The sequence below is a fragment of the Vanessa atalanta genome, chromosome 2 (assembly GCF_905147765.1).
Source record: "Vanessa atalanta chromosome 2, ilVanAtal1.2, whole genome shotgun sequence".
NCBI lineage: Eukaryota > Metazoa > Arthropoda > Insecta > Lepidoptera > Nymphalidae > Vanessa > Vanessa atalanta.
The window spans coordinates 7,961,278-7,979,339 of record NC_061872.1 but is presented as its reverse complement, the minus strand read 5'-3'; the positions used below and the strand labels follow the sequence as shown (position 1 = coordinate 7,979,339).

The 18,062-nt window shown below is 30.2% G+C and overlaps 2 protein-coding genes across 2 annotated transcripts; both read right to left on the bottom strand.

Annotated features, from left to right (window-relative positions):
* Positions 1-1,587: 1,587 nt before the first annotated feature.
* Positions 1,588-11,198, bottom strand: LOC125073329 (beta-galactoside alpha-2,6-sialyltransferase 2). Its single transcript, XM_047684119.1, has 5 exons — positions 10,424-11,198; positions 3,714-3,811; positions 2,455-2,600; positions 2,193-2,323; positions 1,588-2,027 (listed from the first exon to the last, which is right to left on the bottom strand). Exons 1-5 carry the CDS (start codon positions 11,196-11,198, stop codon positions 1,786-1,788), a joined length of 1,392 nt encoding a protein of 463 aa, XP_047540075.1. The 3' UTR covers positions 1,588-1,785.
* Positions 11,199-13,104: 1,906 nt separating this feature from the next.
* LOC125071269 (transmembrane protein 43 homolog) lies at positions 13,105-17,080 on the bottom strand. Its single transcript, XM_047681425.1, has 8 exons — positions 16,949-17,080; positions 16,731-16,835; positions 16,358-16,584; positions 15,964-16,157; positions 15,645-15,820; positions 15,096-15,324; positions 14,458-14,563; positions 13,105-13,794 (listed from the first exon to the last, which is right to left on the bottom strand). Exons 2-8 carry the CDS (start codon positions 16,833-16,835, stop codon positions 13,665-13,667), a joined length of 1,167 nt encoding a protein of 388 aa, XP_047537381.1. The 5' UTR covers positions 16,949-17,080; the 3' UTR covers positions 13,105-13,664.
* Positions 17,081-18,062: the final 982 nt, after the last annotated feature.

Below are 18,062 nucleotides of genomic sequence, written 5' to 3'. Positions count from 1 at the left end.
TTTGAAGGATGAGTGAGCCAGTGTCATAACAGGCAGAAGGGACATAACACCATGGTTGGCGACATTTGTGTCAGTGCAAATCTACTTATGGAATTGTTCACTCATCAAAAGACCTATTAGACCGCTTACCTACCTGTTATAAACAAAAAAATAAATATTTAAAAGGCTCGCCATAAAAAAACGACGATAACGCGTCTTTACAACACACTACGCACAAGTCGGATGTCGCTAATTCCGTAAGCCCGCACTGAATTACTAATCAGTGACACCTAGCACCCATCAGTATTCCGCCAGCACCTACTGACCACTACGCGACGGCAAATCGCTAAAAATATAAAATAAGACAAGGGCATCTCATGGCTGATATAACCTTACATGAATCTCATAAAAAAACAAAATGTTTGTTCCTGTTGCTATAATTTAAACAACTATTGTCATAATTGTAGAGTCCTAGGTAATGCGGAAAACGTTATTTGATAATAGATTTATAAATAAAACAAAGTTTTATTAAGAAGGTTTTATTATAGCGAAATGAAATGTGTATTTTATTATCTTTAAGCACCTTTAATAATATCTAGGAAGACAGATTTTTTTTTAGTTTACAGTATTAAAGTTAATATTGCGTTAATAAAGCTATTATGATATACATATACAACAATAAATATTTTATGAAAAGCAAGACTTACATGTCAAATGCTTTTACATACTATAAAATTTATGCTGCAGTCAAATTTATGAAAAAAAAAGCAATTTGAAATGAAACGCCAACTTTTGATTAATCTTTATAAGGTTGTGGTAGCGTTAAGTACGTTGTACAGTAAGTAACAGCATTTTATACCTACCTAAGATTATTTTATATAACGGTAAGAATATTAAACTGGACTTTCTTACGTATGATAATAAAACTTACTTAGATCATCTCATACTATAAAAAAAACCTGTCCGATCGTTACTTTTCTTTCGTTTTTAAGCATTCCATTCCCAATTATTCTACTGGTCGTTATTGTCTCAGAATGTATATTCATTTACATTACTTATAATTACGGCAGTGTACATAAACATATTCTACACCAAATAAGAAATCTAAATCTTAAAATAGACCTACGACATACGTGCAATTGATGACTGATGAGATAATGACCTCGACAAATTAAATTTTATCATAGTTAGCTCGTATTTTAATTTACAAAATATTATAAGTCTTTTTTTACCTCTAAATGCATGTAATTTTATTGATTTACATATTCCGAAATACACGAAAATCAATTGACAATGATTGATTTATATTTTTAATAATCTTAAAGATGAATAAGAAAATTGGCAAACCAGGTTTTATTTTAAATGTATTTTTAACCTTTAAGCACTTCTATGAGCGAGAGCTTTATCTAAAGCATTGTAAATATAACCCTTGTAGGCTGCGACCTTATTATATAAATTATATAATAAATAAAACAAAAAAATACTTTGACAAGTCCAATCACGCAATTGATAATTAAGAACACAGTTTAGGTAGTTAATTTGGCACTTAACGATGATAAGTACATCATGTGGTACACCGATGTCAGAACGCATGTCACAAACCAAAGATAAAAGACCGGTAATATCCGTAGTAACAATTTAACTATCCATCGTTTGTCCGAGCAACTTTGATTATCTACGATCACAGTTGAAAAAATACAAATATTTCTTTTACGGTAGATAGATATCAGTCTCAGCAATTTAGCAAGGTGTATGTGACAGTGCATTCGCGACATCAATAGATATTAAAATGTAAAATCTATTTATTCAACAATGGACAGCTTTTATTCCCGGTACGTCAATGAAGCCTCGTTGAAAGACGTCGAGATCGGCGTTGTCACTCATACGGTGCGCTAGAGCCTTCTCCTGTGCGAGTGGGTGCCAGGCACCGAGCGTGCACCCGGTGTCGTCGCCACTCGCGTGGTAGTGACAGCGACGCGTTGCGTGCACCGACGGTACGTACTCGAACATACGAATGCGGTTGCAACGGTGTATGGCGAACCATAAGCCTGAACAGTAATAATTAAAACCGATTCTAACTAATTCAATTATTGTCTAAATTATCGGAGTTTGGAATTTAATTTAATTCGCCATATTATGATTCAAAAAAACCTTTACACTATAAAGCAAAAAAGTCGCTATATATATATGTGTATTGCAAAACATAACGTCACCTATAAATCCAGATGAAGGAGGGTTTCTTCTTAAACGATAAGGTGATGAATCTTGGAGTACAGTCCACAGATCCCATAAAACTTGCGGATACAGAAGATGAACATCAGCTCCCGGTTGCGTTTCCAGCAAACTGAAATACAAAACCTGTACGTATAATAATTATGAATATTGTTTAATTTCGATAACGGATTCACTTTTTTGGTGTGATATTTAATAAGGACTGGAAGTTAATTTTTGCTAAAACATAAAACGAGAAATTACTTTTTATACACTCGAAAAACAGGAAAATCTGGGTGACGATACCACTCGTCTAGGGGCGATGAATAATTCGCAGGGTCCCATATCATTATGGAAATATTTTTGTACATCGGATCACTTAAAAATTTGTATTCTGGCTTAGTAGCGACCTGAAAATGATAAAAATGGTTAAGTCAATTTTTTGCCCCATGGGAGTTTAATTAAAATATATTTTTTTAACAATCATATTTTTAATCTTTCCGATTTATGTGTGTTCTGAATAAATGTTTTCTTATCTCTATCCTAAAAAAAAACAACAATCCTTACAACATTACTTGGTACAATAATCTGTATTGTTTCAGTTTGAAGGGCGAATGAGCCAGTGTAATTTCAAGCACAAGGGAAATAGCGTGTAAATTATACTTCACGCCATATTGGTGATTGGAATTATTAATATTTATTTTGCCAAATCAACATTGCCAATATTTATGCCTATGAGCCTTACGTACTTATGTAAAAAAAAAACAATATCATTGAAAACAGAACGCACTTATAGATAAAAAAAAAATTTAATCATATTTTAATACTTAAAGTGTATTAAACGATATAATGATAACGGCAGTGCTATTTATTTTTTATTTGTTTTTATGTTACCAATAATCTTAAAAACTAAGGAATCGATCTGTATGCATATCATATTTATTTTCCTCGATCTTCTGGGAAGGCAGCATTCAAGCATCATTGTTAGCAGAACAGGCGACAACTTATTCACGCCAGTAAGGCCGCATGAAATCAACTGCTACTATGAAATACAATATATAATATACTCAGACAAAACCAAGAAAACTCGATTTTTTTTATTAAATAGTTAACTTTTATTATAGAATAAAAACAACGGAAATAATGGAAAGCTAAAGTTAATTATGAAAAGTAAAAACCATTAAAACAATTATTTATGATTAACGATGTTTTTTTTCTTAATATATATTAATTATAATTTAAATATTGCAATGTATCTGCATCGAATTATAAAATAAAACTAACGATATATCGTGACTTTACGTTGGTAATAAAAAAATTATTACTAATTTCTATTTCATCTATTTGATTATAAAGATTATTATATATGAAAATTAATTCGAAATCGTCTATTCCTTAAATGTTTTAAAATATCTTAATCAGTTTAAATTTTACCGCCAAATTTATAAATATCACTTTTCTATACTATATCTTGTCAAGATTTCTTGTAAGCTGAAATAATATATTGTATGTAATTAAATTACCTGTGAATTAAGAATACGGAATGTTGTTTTCGAACCAACATCTTCGGTGTAATTTTCTGTCGGCGCATTATTGAATCTCAAAACCATATCGTGAGAATCTGAAATGAAAATTGATAAATTAAATTGGAGATAGAGAACTCACTCATTACATATTCGACAAAAAAAATAGCTTAGTATTGTTGTAGTAGGCACATGAAACGTATTATCTTAATTCCCCAGATTTTTAACACATGGATTATGTAAGACAGTTCATATTTCTTACAACGCGAATGTGTATGTATATAACTATACACTTATCATCCAGCAGACTATTGGAAGTCAAATTACTTATTAAAAAAAAAAAACTACGATTTAAACAATAAATTGAGACAGAAACGTTATTAAAACGAATTTTAATAACGTTTCTTTAGTTTATTGTCTCGAAAGATAATATATTCAGAAATGAAATTGTATAAAAATTGTTTGTTCTTTACGTAAGGTGTTAGATACATAGTAATCAAAATATTTACAAGCAATACTCTAAAACTATTCCGTAACTATTGAATAAAATAATTGTAATACTTTTTTTTCGAGGTCTTTGTGTATTCTGATACAATGCCGTCCGATTACTGCCACTGCAATCCTAAGTCTATCATACAAAGCATTAAAGACCTTGAAAGACGATAACTTATTTAATTTTACGCTCCATTACACCGGTTAGGAAACATTGAAAATACCGAAACACCTTTGACAAACAAAAATACACATAATATTATGTTTATTACTCATTATATATTAAGAAACCGAACAATGGAAGTAAACAAACCTATTTGCGATAAACGTCTGATAATTACAATCTATTTAAAAAAAAACAGTAACTAATTATCTATTATTGAGTTTACATTTACTTTTTAACATAAACTTAAACTAATGTGTTTATTCGTGATGCGATACATGAAAATTTACAATATTTTATAAAATTTAATTTTTATTTTAAGTGCGGTATGTACTTTTTATGTAATAATTGTACAATGCAAGAACACTTACATAAGAACTTAACGTAAGTCAATTTTTATCTGGTATTATTTAAAGTAATTTAAAACCTTCAAACTTTTCCATTAAGTCCCCTAAGTATCTTATTTTCTGAAAATTATCGAAAACTTTAACATGATATTTAATAATATGATAATTAAATACTATGTAGTTCTTATCACATTATATATTTGACATTAACTTTTTTATTTATTTTAAATATATATGTATTTCTCTGTAATGTCAAATATATAAGTTTATAATTTTTTCGTTTGAGATTCTATTATATATATATTTTCTTTAGCCGGGCGTCATTGTTGCCGGATATCTAATACCCGACGCATTTTAAAACCATAATAACTTTAAAACAAAATACGCGCGTTAATGAAAACTTCGTTTTATCTTACCAAGCGGTCGCGTGAGCAAAAAAAAAATTTAATAATAGATAAAACTGAGCGTTGACATGTAGATGTTCTACCTACCTATTGTTTCTGTAAAATATGCTCTATAAAGCTGTTATTAACGAATACTAATTAAATAACAAAAAGTATATAAATTTCCAATAGCATCCGAGATTTTCCTCTTCTTTAAATGCTAATAACGTATTAACTCTTGTAAAAATGACACAGGATATTTAATTGTTTATGAAAATAAATAAAATATAAATTAATTTGAAGTTTTGAATTCGAATCTCGGCTCAATTTATTTTTTATATTATACAATTAAATTTCATGGTTCTTCCTTTGTATATATATAAGTAGAAACTTTTTTAATGTATAATTTAATTAATACCATTTATCTTTATTTAAAAATCAATGAATAAGACTTCGTGGTTTCGGTCGTAGCCGCTATTGAGAATTTCTTTAGACCTTTTAACTTTTATCGACCTGACCCGCAACGGTTACCTACTTTTCAAAATATATTTATTCGCACAGACTTAATTGTGTATACTACAAGTGAACAAAAAATAAGTTTATACAATACTGGCTGGCCGCAGCTTCACACGCGTGGAATTATATAAAAATACTGAAATTATATTATTACTGAAACATACCTTCTTTACTGTTGGATAAAATAGTTTCTTAGTTATGAAATAATTATTAATATATATCGTTTCATCAGTTTCGGAGTTTGTTGATTACAAAGTATTCTTTATATATAATATAAGAAGAAGATCTAAATACAAATTAATAAAATATTTTTAAATAAATTACCTTGATTTTTTTCACAATATCCTTTAGTATTTTTTCATGGCTAAGGCTATATAAATAATATATGCACGATAGCAAACGAACTATAAATTATGCACTGATTATGAACGTGTGGGCTGATGACTTGCAGTTAAGGTTACAATGTACATAATTTATGACCGGTAGTAAGTATGGGTCTTTTGTCATTTTCTGCTACAACTACGTAGCTAGCTTAAATATGATTCTATTAAGGTGTCGCTTTAGTAAAATTTACTTTACTTCAATACTAAAATTATAAATGCGAAAGTAACTCTGTCTATCTGTCTGTCTGTTATTCTTTCACGGTCAAACCACTGAACCGAAACTGATAAAATTTGCATAATGCAAGATCGAACTCCGAGGTAAGACATAGGATACTTTTTTATGCCTAGCACCTGACGGCCAACCCGTAAAACGTGGGAACTAGTTTAATATAAATTTATGATGTTTTTAATGTATTTTAAATATTTGCAGTTACGTAGTTATGCAAATAACCAAGTGGATGCTGCTAAAATTGCTATAATTGAAGGAACATAGGAGCATATGTATAAAACTTGAGATTTGAATGTAATTTTGTGACGTACACTCTATACCTATTTGAAATCTTTATATATCATATTATCATATCTCTCTCTTTTTCTCTCTCTCTCATTATCCCTATTTTAACTTATTTTATCATATTAATTCAAAATTACTTACTTATTTTAACATATTAATTCAAAAAATTATATCATAGCTTTATTCATTAAAAAAATAACCCTATTATGCTCAAAACAAATCTTACAATATTAATGCACATATCATTAGATCCATTTATATATTTTTTTTATTTTACATTTATTATTTAACAAAAAAATATTTAAAGCTTTGTAACATGTAATAGATACATTTAAAAAAAAAATATATATATATAAAATATTGTTTGAAAATATTGGTATCAACATCCAGCACAAAAGTATATTATTCAAACGACCGACAAATTTAAACGTCACTACACTGACGAAAGGTCTTTAGCTGTAGATAAAAAAACTAAATGATATATACATCCATATATACATACATACACGTGACTGTAAACTTATGCACTACGTGGGTTTTTTCTACAGGAGTAAGAGGAATTACACATGTTTTGGTCGTCTCATCCATTGTCTTTTTCAAATCTAAGGTGTGTACTGTGTAATATGCAAAATAATAACATCTTTCTATAAATCCTTATTGTTTGGAAATAGAGGCTATAATTGTACAAATACGACTGTTTATTCCAAAGTACGTTTATCGCAGCTTTCGACTAAGGACAAAGACATGTGCAAATGACTAACACAATCCAACTAAAATAATATACCTAAGGACTTTTTTTATGAATCATCTTTTGTCGTCTTTACGATGTGTGTTTCGCCGTACTTTAAAAATCTAATGGTATTCCTACGTAAAATTATAAATGGAAATCTTTTTATAAGGAAAATTATTACTTAAATTAAATAATACTATTTGATTTTTTCAAAAAATATTTTAGGGCAAGGAAAATGTAACTTTATTTCCTTAATTCACGTTCCGTTCGACACGATCATAAATTTTACATATTAAAATTTTATGTAAGGACCAAATAAAAAAAAATAGAAAGTGTATAAGACGACGAAATTATTAAATAATGTTCTCTCTCAGAGAAAAGTCAATAGAATAAAGTTTTTTTGCTAATTTATTTATGTATGAAAGCTAAACTAAGTATTATAGAGGATTTTTCAATTCGTAGGGCCAGGTGGTGCAGTGCACCAGGGCCCCGGAGGTCAGAGGCCCTCTAACCGCTTTTTACTGCTGCGCCATCTTTTTTTTTGAAAATGTATCCTATACATTTTCAAAAACGAAGATATATTTTACATTCACCATTGTTCTTTTCATTCGGGGTACATAAATATTAGTTTAGAATAACTACTGAGTTTCTATATATACTGAGTAACTATATAACATCCTCCGAACCTCCATATAAAATTTAATTTTGTAAGATAACGGTCAAAAGATTTTATAATGAGAGCTTACTTGAATAATACTGATTTAGCGGAACAAATTAATGTGAAAATTCGTTTAATATAATAAGATTATAGATTATAATATTGGATCACATACATTACTCTGATCCCAATGTAAGTAGCTAAAGCACTTGTGTTATGGAAAATCAGAGGTAACGAGAGTACCACAAACACCCAGACCCAAGACAACATAGAAAACTAATGAACTTTTTCTAAATCGACTCGGCCTCGGGACCTCGGAGAGGCGTACCCATGAAAACCGGTGTACACACTACTCGATCACGGAGGTCGTCTAATCTATACTATACTAATATTATAAATGTGAAAGTAACTCTGTCTGTCGCTCTTTCACTGCCAAACCAATGAACTGAATTTGACGAAATTTGGTATAAAGCTAACTTCCTGGACTCCAAGTTAGGAACTTTTTTGCCTAGCACATGACAATAAACCCATATACCGCGAGCGAAGCCCCGGGCGAAAACTAATGATCTTTTAATGATCTTATATAGCTTTGTTCTAATAGATTTACTAGATTTACCAAGTCTAGGTAATACATTTATAATAATGAAAATTAAACCCTAATTGAAAAATAAACTATTTATTTAATGAATAGCACTGTGAACAAAAATTTCAAAAACTTTTGAAATATATAAATTATCAAATAAATGGAAAAATCTATCATAAATTATTTTAAATAATGCAGACAAAGATGAAAGTAAAATTGTCGATGTAATTTGTCACTCAAATTTGATTTCCGATTTACCTAGAAGCTATATCTTTCCAGATCAAGATAGAAGCTTTTTCTTAGTTTACATTGAATTTTCCAGTGGGGACGCGTGGGTTTTACAGATACAATGCAGAGGCGCCGGCTGGCGGCGCCATAACATCGCTTAAACAACCATATCAGCATATCGAGACGTTGTTTCTGCAAGCTTAGATTGCGATGATCATGAATAAATCAAGTGATCGATGCATAATAAAATACTTACATGGTATGATCACTATCTGACAACCATGCATAATGGTAGCCGGACATGAATGATCACTAATTTAGACACTGGTAAGTATTTATAATACGTTTATATTTGTGTCACAGTAGACAAATTTCAAATTAGATTAATAATTGGTACAATCAGCGGCTCAAGGGTCAAGTGAAATGAAGGCTCCGAGCAGTAAAAAAGTTGGAGCTCTCAAGCTCTCAAACAATCGCCAGTTAAAAATTTGAATTGCCAAAACTCCACATGACGTCTAACAACGTATTTTTTTTTTCAAAATTATCGGTTTATTTAGTAATACAATTTTGTTTGATGTCTTTTTTCTACAATATTAATTAAATTTTTTTTGACACTTCACGCTTACTACCTGTATGCCCTGCGGTTGCTAAAGCCCACCAAAAATCAACTTAACCAAATCCAAAACATAAATTGCAGATCAAATAAAACACTAACAATTACAAATACTTACTATTTATGTAGGAACTTTGATAAATATTTTGTTTAATTAGCAAATCAACTAACGTGATGACTTCTGCTATTGTACGTATTAGACATATGATTTCCTCGTTTATATATTTTTTAATACTTTATTCACATTTGAACCTTATGAAGCTTCCTTAACATACAGTTGATTCATATATTTAATAACCACAATTTCCTATTGTAATGAATAGTCGGTAAATAATAAAGGTACCTAGTTGTCTACTGTGATTTGCGACCGTGAGTAATAAGTGAAGTCCCGTGAACAATAATAATTCATATAATTCGCATACGATTTGGGTCGTTCGTCGAACAGAGCCGCCTGCGCATGACAATGCGTTCACAAAGCAAAGATCCGATACGATAGCTGCACAATACCGGTCGATCACCTAACATCGTACTACCGATCACATCCTGTAGATTTTATCAAAGGTGTATATCATACAATGAGTCGAAGAATTTACGCGAAACTAACGAAACATACAACCCCGTTTACATAGCAACAGGACATATCAAAAACGTTACATCGTCAAACGTTACATGTTGAAACATTCCACTTTAAATTCGACCTTGATATTGTTTTAAAGAAGCTGTAGGTACTTTAAAACCGTCACTAAAACATTAACTTAAAATAATCTATTTGTCCTCGTTTTATGTTATTGCACTCTGTATAACGAGAAAAATGAATTAGTAAAGCTTGTTACCAATTGGACTTTGGTGTCGATAACTGTAAAGGAAATAATAACTCAATATGGAACACTCTTGATATCTGATTCACCTTACGTACATGATGCACAAAGTTATTTAATAAATCATATTTCGTTCTACGCTAATGGTAACACACGGCAACTTGTCACCAAAAATGATATTTACTTACGAAAAAAAAAAAACTATTAAACATTATATTAATCAATATTTGAGTTTAATTTGTATTGGAATTATATTTTCGGTTAATCAATCATTATACTCACCAATAAACTCTCCTAGACGTGATCCAAGAAGAGCTCCAGCACTTGTCACAATCGCACACGTATTAAACATACGATGTTTCTGTAACGGATCTTTCGGAATTCTATAACCCAAGCTCGCGAAGGGTTCGTCTTCTGATTCAACGGTTCGCACAGCAACTTTCCCAAGCGCGCACAATATTTCCCCCCTAGAAAGTTGCTTGACATACCCTCTGTCGTATTTGACATCGTAAGGGTTCTGCGACTCCAGGCCTGATGTAAACACTTTGCTGTCACTCATCAACACTCGATGGAACTCTTTTAATAGTAACTCCTTGAATTCAGCCGTTTTCGACTCGCATTCTAATGTAGTCAGATCGTTACAGACGTATTTGTCGCTATCGAACTCCAATATCGCTTTATGTATATTTGGGAATCTCGGACTGCCGCGACTCTTCACCACGATGTTATTGGACGGACGAACCTGCGTCCCATATGATTTATTAGACCATTGTAACATTTGACCAGTTTTAAAAGCAACTACAGATCTTTTACGTACAGAATCAACTTTCAACAACGATACATTTAACACAGTGTTGGAAATCATGTTTTCTGAAAAATTATCTTGATAACTTATTCCTGATATGCCATTCTTCTGAGGAGTTATATGAGATTTACTAAATAGTCTTTGTTTTTCTAAGCTCATCCAATATTGAGACCATATCAAGTATAAATAACCACACATTCCAAAACAAAGAAGATTTATAAAAATCCAGACTGACATCGCCGCTGCTTTCATGTTTATATCGTAACGAACGTAAGTTTCCTTTAAAACCGATCAACTACACACTATCCAGGTCTCGATACTAACTACACATACAAGACGAATTACTATCTAAATGTTTATATAAAAATACGAAAACATTCAGTTAGCAAGCCAGCGTTAAAGTCAATGGGTGGAGTACGATCAGCTGAGAGATTCCGACAGAAATTCACGCATGCGCTGTTAAAATTTAGATAACTGCAGTACAGGGCTTGGATGTGCCAAATCTCCACAGGTTGTAAATATATTCTATATTTATCATAATTACATGGAAAACAAGACTTTCGGGCTTAAAAATTCAATAATTATATTTTCATTATTTTATATGGTGTATGAATAAAATGCAAGTATTCGTTCTGATTTAATTTACACTCCAGTATGAGTTTTTTAAACCCTTAAAGTCGCAGACAGCGTAAAATTAGTATTTACTCAATGCCTATAAATGCTGTAATGCGTGTCATTGATTATGTTGTTTGTAGCGCATTTCGGTAAACTTGGATGAGCATGATTAATTTAGTAAGTATATAAAATTTTAAGAAAATATTTTATTGATCGGAGATGGCCCAGTGGTTAAAAACACATGCTTATTAACTGATGATTGCGAGTTCAATTAATAATTCATCTCTAGCTCGATGGTGTAGGAAAACATGGTAGTTAAACCTGTACGTGCCTGATTACCATGATAGCCTCACAACCAACCGCAAAAAAAAACTTATGTTATCCCATTATCATGATAAACATAATCACAGACCCCATAGAAAATATGCCGCAGGTAATTGAGCCATTGATTTTATTTTAATTTTACATGATAAGATATTTATTTGGTACGTAGGTAGGTAGGATAGGTAAGGTGAGTAAGGGTAGGTAGAATAAAACGCCATTATAAAGTATTCAAAAACTTATATTAAAAATGTACATACTGACTAGAATCAAAATATTATCTAGAAGTTAGTCAAAAGTATTAAAATTAATTAAACTTAACCATACTTTGTACAAAATCATTCGAAATGTATCAAAATGCTTCAGACTGTTAAGATATTTAAGAGTGTGCGTTATGATATTAATATGAATGGTTTATGTCTAAATATTTAATATAAAATAAATCCCGTGTCCGGAAATAGAGATTTAAAAAACTACATATTTGATTCACTTTTATATCCATACAAATTTTAGTTGAAATACGTTTATATTCTAAATACATACCTTTATGTGTGACGCTGAATCTAAGAATTAATTAATCATTCAACTTCTAATTTTGTATGAACATTAAAGTAGTTAAAAATTATTTAAAAACAATATAATCCTTCACAATATAATAAAAACAAAACAATATAATTATACATTCTTCTACTTCAAATCGAACTCTCGATTTATGTAATCGAAGTAGAAATGGCAAGAATTTTCGAGGCTCTATTCCAACAATGAGATGAAAAAAGACAAATCAGATTGACGCGACATCACTATTCAAAAAGTTTTGAATAATATTAAAATCATTATGGATTCGTTTTGAATACCGACGAAGCTGTTATCGGAACTTTGGAACTGAATAAAATCAAAGTGGATATAAATATTTAAGTGTAATAGCACCACTATTTAATTCATGTTATAAATAAAGGTGATTAATTAAAGAACTTTCTGTATATAGCAGAGCTATTAGAAAATCGCAAAGTATACGCAAATCAAAGGTTTGTTAATCTTTATTCCCTTCGATTAGAATAGGCTACACAGTCAATCATTTACTCAATTTCATAAAGACAATGTGAAGTATTCTGCATAGGTATGGTTTATATGCCAAATTATTGTCTTTGATATGACTGTTAATTATAATTAATAATCTATATTCATATATAATAACTTTTTTAATTTTTCATACTTATTATAAATTACATGATAATGATATCAATATTTAAAAGAAAATAATCGAAATTAATTTCGATGGATTCTTTTTAATCTAATGCGAATGTGTATATCTATAATTGATTCGAATGTGACATAAAATATTTATTGGAATATCACAGGCACATAAATCCGATCGGCCAAAGAGTTACTTTTAGAGTTCAGCCAACGATAGTTTATACAAATATCTAATAATTAAATCAAACAAAACCCATGTAGTCCACGGAACGATTGCATCTTTTTATTAAAATACAAAAAGATAAGTGTTCTTAAATATGGCAATATAACGCCATATCGCCATATACAATATCTATTAGACTTTTATACTTGTATACTCTTGACACTAAATTTACCTAAATTACCCTTTAATATTTATGATATATTTCGTATGTAAGTAATAATGCAATTAAAGTAAGCGGAAATCCACAACATAGTAGGAATATCTTCATTTATGATATCGATGTTGGCAGATCTTAAAGTTGTATTTACAAATCAAACATAGCTCACTTGAAGAGTTCAAAATAATTTAATTGTTTAGTTCTCATGTTAACGATCTTCCCATCTTGAATATCTTACAGAACCAGGCTGATCACGTGCAAGCAAATTCGAATAGTGAAGTATGGGCAGTAAAGCCACACCGAGTACAATAGCTCCGAACGACGGTTTATGTAGAAACCTGTGAATAAAACAACATAATAAAATATTAAATATATGTTAATAAAATATATACTTTATTAATAAATAATAATAATTTATAGATAATACCAACTGTCTATCTAGAATATGCTAAGCAATACTGCAATACTGTGCACTTAATTGTCAGAATTGTATATTTAGTTAACATTTTGTTATAACTTTCACCGCTATGCAAAAGAATCAATTATAATTGTAATTAATAAGTCACTAGTATTGCTTTGGCACAGATTTGAACTTGAAATCTTTATTATACAGTTTTATAAATTGCCATAACCATATATATGATATAGTTCTGCATATAAAATAACAAAAACATATATTTTAAGTTCAAACCAAAGAGTTTTTTTACTATATAATAACAAGGCTTATATATTTATAGGAAAAAAATGTTACTAGTTACTAAATATACTCTTAAAACAGTACAAACTTACAACAAATGTTGTTTAATAAAAACCCAATAAAGAAATATGTAGTATCAAAATTATACTACTAATTGTTACTATAAATAGGTTATATATAAAAGTAGCCAGATGTGTTTACACAAGTTGTATTTTGATTTCTTTTGATTAAATACTGTACCAATAACATTATGTCTCTATTGTATAATTAATTATATATTAATAGATAATTTACCAGAACTTACCATGGTATTGATATTATTAGCAGTGTATATGAAAAAGATAGAACTAAATTAATCCAAAGTCTTGTGCAGCGTCTTAAACTGTTTGAAATCCACTTGCACTGCATGACTATAACAAAATACTTTAATTAAAATCACATAATCATATTAAAAAGAGAGGTTCTGAGTGACAATACAAAAATACTATGATTCTCTTTATAATATAAGTAGTCTGGCAACTTGATGTTTTTGACACTGTAAGAATCGCCAATGCTCCAACAACCATGAGATATAAAATGTTATGTAAATGTCTGTTGTGCCTCTAGTTACACTGTCTCACTCACCCTTCAACTTAATGAGTTGAATGATATACCAATAGTACCAGTTACTAGTATTAATAAATGTAATAATACTAGTAACTAGTACTATTGGTAATATTTAGTATAATTTTGTATAGTAATTTCTAAGAAGCTACTAATATTACTATGCTGTCTTTGAATTAAATATGAATCTAGAGAAGACTTCAGTCCATGAACCCCAATACGTTTGACATAGTAAAATAAAATATGTTTTTTATCTTTTCATAATATCAGTATGTAAAACTATTATTAATTAATAATCTAGTTACTTTCTAATACGTATAACTTATTCATTTAACTTACAAAGTGTTAGCCATTCTGGATGTAATGTCATTGCTGATGCAAAAACTTGTATTAAACCAAGTAGTCTGTATTTCCAAGTGTGGGTGTTTGCATGATGTTTCTCTAGATCATATAAATGTTTCAAGCTATAAGAGCCTTTCCTCATGAGGGACAATGGGTCTGCAGTTGGAAAATTCTTCGGACTGTAAGGTTGAAGAACACCTCTCTCAACCAAACCAACTGCTGTGTACTGTAAATTAATTATACATATTGAAATTTTTTGAGTAATGATTCTACACCTAATTTCTAAGCCTAACTTTAGATAAAATAAAAAATAATGCTCTTTCGTATGGGTGGTTTTAAAAAGGATAGCATGTTTTTTCTCAAAATACTACTGAATAAAAACACAACAGCATCCAACAGAATTTGAACCAATTTATAATATTTTAAATCATAACTGAACTAGTAAGTATAAAAAGTTAACAAAAAACTATAATGGATAAGAGGATACATTGTATAAAGGAGCAAATATATATTTTGACAAGAAAAGGGGCAATACTGAAGACTTACAATGTCATCCTCTCGTCCCGCATAAGAGAAATGAATTCGTAGATCACCTATTTCATGCTCCAGGGCACTGTTCCCATGATAATAGAATCCAGAATGCAGTTTGATGTCACTTCGATCAGGTCTAGAATCGGACCATATTTCATAGTAATCATTTACTTTACGCTTTACATCTAAGCCTAAAATAGTTCATTTAAAATTTTAATATTAATAAAACATGTACTTAATATAACTTTTATAACTAGAGCTCCTGACAAATAAGTTCCCGGTAAAAATGATGATTGCAGTAATAAATCAATTATTGTATTTTTTGGCTCCTTACCCAGATTCATCCATCCAATTTTAACATATTCAGCAATGTGTGTTTCACTAAACATTGGCATAGAAGTTGGATTATGATGACCAGGTCTAATGTAAAACAATGCAGAGTCCACCACATAATCTCTCCAATCTTTATGATACCAATAAGTCTTTTGAGTTTCTTCTGCTGGCTCACTTAAGAAATTATCTGTTTCCCTGTTGTAAGGAAAAGTTGATTTTATTACATTTAAATATTCCATTATAGTTGACTATAGGTTATCAGTTATAATTTTTTGAATGTTAGTCAAAGTGTATTCCTTAATGAATTAAGATAACATTATAAGCCCAGCTTATACAAAAAATGTAGCTTTGGCTATTAATATTGGTTGAAAATAATATCTGGATTAGTTTCTTACGTTGTTTCTTCAATCCATTGGTACATTTGAACTCTCTTCCTCAACTTCACAGCTTGTACGTGAATGTTATAATCGGGTTCTGATATAGGTTCCAGTACTCTTAGAGGTCCTACAATATGTACTACTCGACCTTCATAACGCTCAGCTTCATCTTTAGTATGAACATCAATACTTTCAGCTGCAAATATCACCTCATCGAGCATCAGATTACTTTGAATAGTTTGATACTGAAATAATAAGATTTTTAATCACGACACGAAATAAAAAGTGTACCATGAAAGTGCTGATGTAATAAATAATAAGACAAGACTCTGATTAATATTTGTAATAAAACAATAATTTACAATTATCTTTTAGTTCAACTAATTCATACCTCAGACCAAACTAAAAAATAGGTAACACCAGAGAATAAAACTAGACTGAGAAGTGTAGTGAGCCAAGTTTGCTTGAACTGATTAACAACAGCGATCCAACCCATCTACGAAATAAAAAAAAAACAATCATTTAAAATATACTATATATGTGCTAGTATATTTTAACAAATACAATTTAAAATAAGCAATAAATATACAGTTAAGTGATCATACTTACATTAATGGTGTTAAAATAATATTGAAATTGCAAGCTCAATTCAAAATTTACTGAATACTTTCATACTTTTTTGAACAGCTTCAACTAAAAATAAAAGCATTTTTTCAATTAGTGTAGTATTAACAATATCAAAACAAATTATGTGTTTTTTTATTAAAACTTTGTTTGACATTTCAATTTCCAATAATCAACTTGGTTATGTACTCTGTGCTCTTTAATTTCCTATAGAAAATGCAAAGGTATAGTTCCATACAGCCTTGTCATCTTATTTGAACTCAGAATTAATTAACACTCGTTAGAATTAAGTTTAATCAATGATATGATATGTAATAAGACTAGTTAAACCAAATTTTCACGTCTAATTATTAAAATTCAAACAGTTTAATAAATCTATTAATAAATCAGCTTTAGATAAATTAAATGTGTATGGGTAATCTTGGGTACGATGAAATCAATCCCTACTAACCACTACTACTGCTCTGCAGGTTAAGTGTGTTGACCCTCATCAGCAAATAAGGAGACAGTTTTTATGTGCTCGCTTTTCCATCATTTATTTTATGATATCTGTAGGTAGACTAGCAAATGAAACACCTGATGGTAAGTGGTCACCAACGCCCATAGACAATGGCGCTGCAAGAAATATTAACCATACCTTGTATTACATAACTTGTGCCTGTAGTTTCACTGGCTCACTCAAACCGGAACACAACAACACTGAGTACTGCTGTTTGGCGGAGAAATATCTGATGAGGGATGGTACCTACTCAGACGGGCTTGCACAAAGCCCTACTACCAAGTCGGCCATCCTCATATTCTTTATTGTCAGTATTACACTTATTATTACTATTGTATCAAATTAAACAAATTATTCCACTTTTGCGACCCAAACAGTCGGATATCCTCATTCGTATTAAACAGTATCAAAGGTTTCTCTTATGCTACTGTCAAATTTCAATGAACTTTTCATCAAAATTGAACAACAATCTAAACTGTAATAATATAAATAAATAACTGTAATAATAATCGGCTGCATTGATGCAGCCTGTTGGATCCCATACCGCAGAGCATAATATGCTGAAAGCGTACCCCGCGTGGAACGCGGAGAGGCAGATCC

Excerpts from the sequence above, each read along its gene's own strand:
- LOC125073329 (XM_047684119.1), bottom strand. The coding sequence starts at position 11,198 with ATGAAAGCAGCGGCGATGTCAGTCTGGATTTTTATAAATCTTCTTTGT. Across the intron at positions 3,812-10,423 it reads ACGTCTAGGAGAGTTTATTG|ATTCTCACGATATGGTTTTG; the intron begins GTGAGTATAATG and ends TTTTCATTTCAG. Across the intron at positions 2,601-3,713 it reads TCCGTATTCTTAATTCACAG|GTCGCTACTAAGCCAGAATA; the intron begins GTAATTTAATTA and ends TATCATTTTCAG.
- LOC125071269 (XM_047681425.1), bottom strand. The coding sequence starts at position 16,835 with ATGGGTTGGATCGCTGTTGTTAATCAGTTCAAGCAAACTTGGCTCACT. Across the intron at positions 15,821-15,963 it reads AATTGGATGGATGAATCTGG|GCTTAGATGTAAAGCGTAAA; the intron begins GTAAGGAGCCAA and ends GAACTATTTTAG. Across the intron at positions 13,795-14,457 it reads CTAATAATATCAATACCATG|GTTTCTACATAAACCGTCGT; the intron begins GTAAGTTCTGGT and ends TTTTATTCACAG.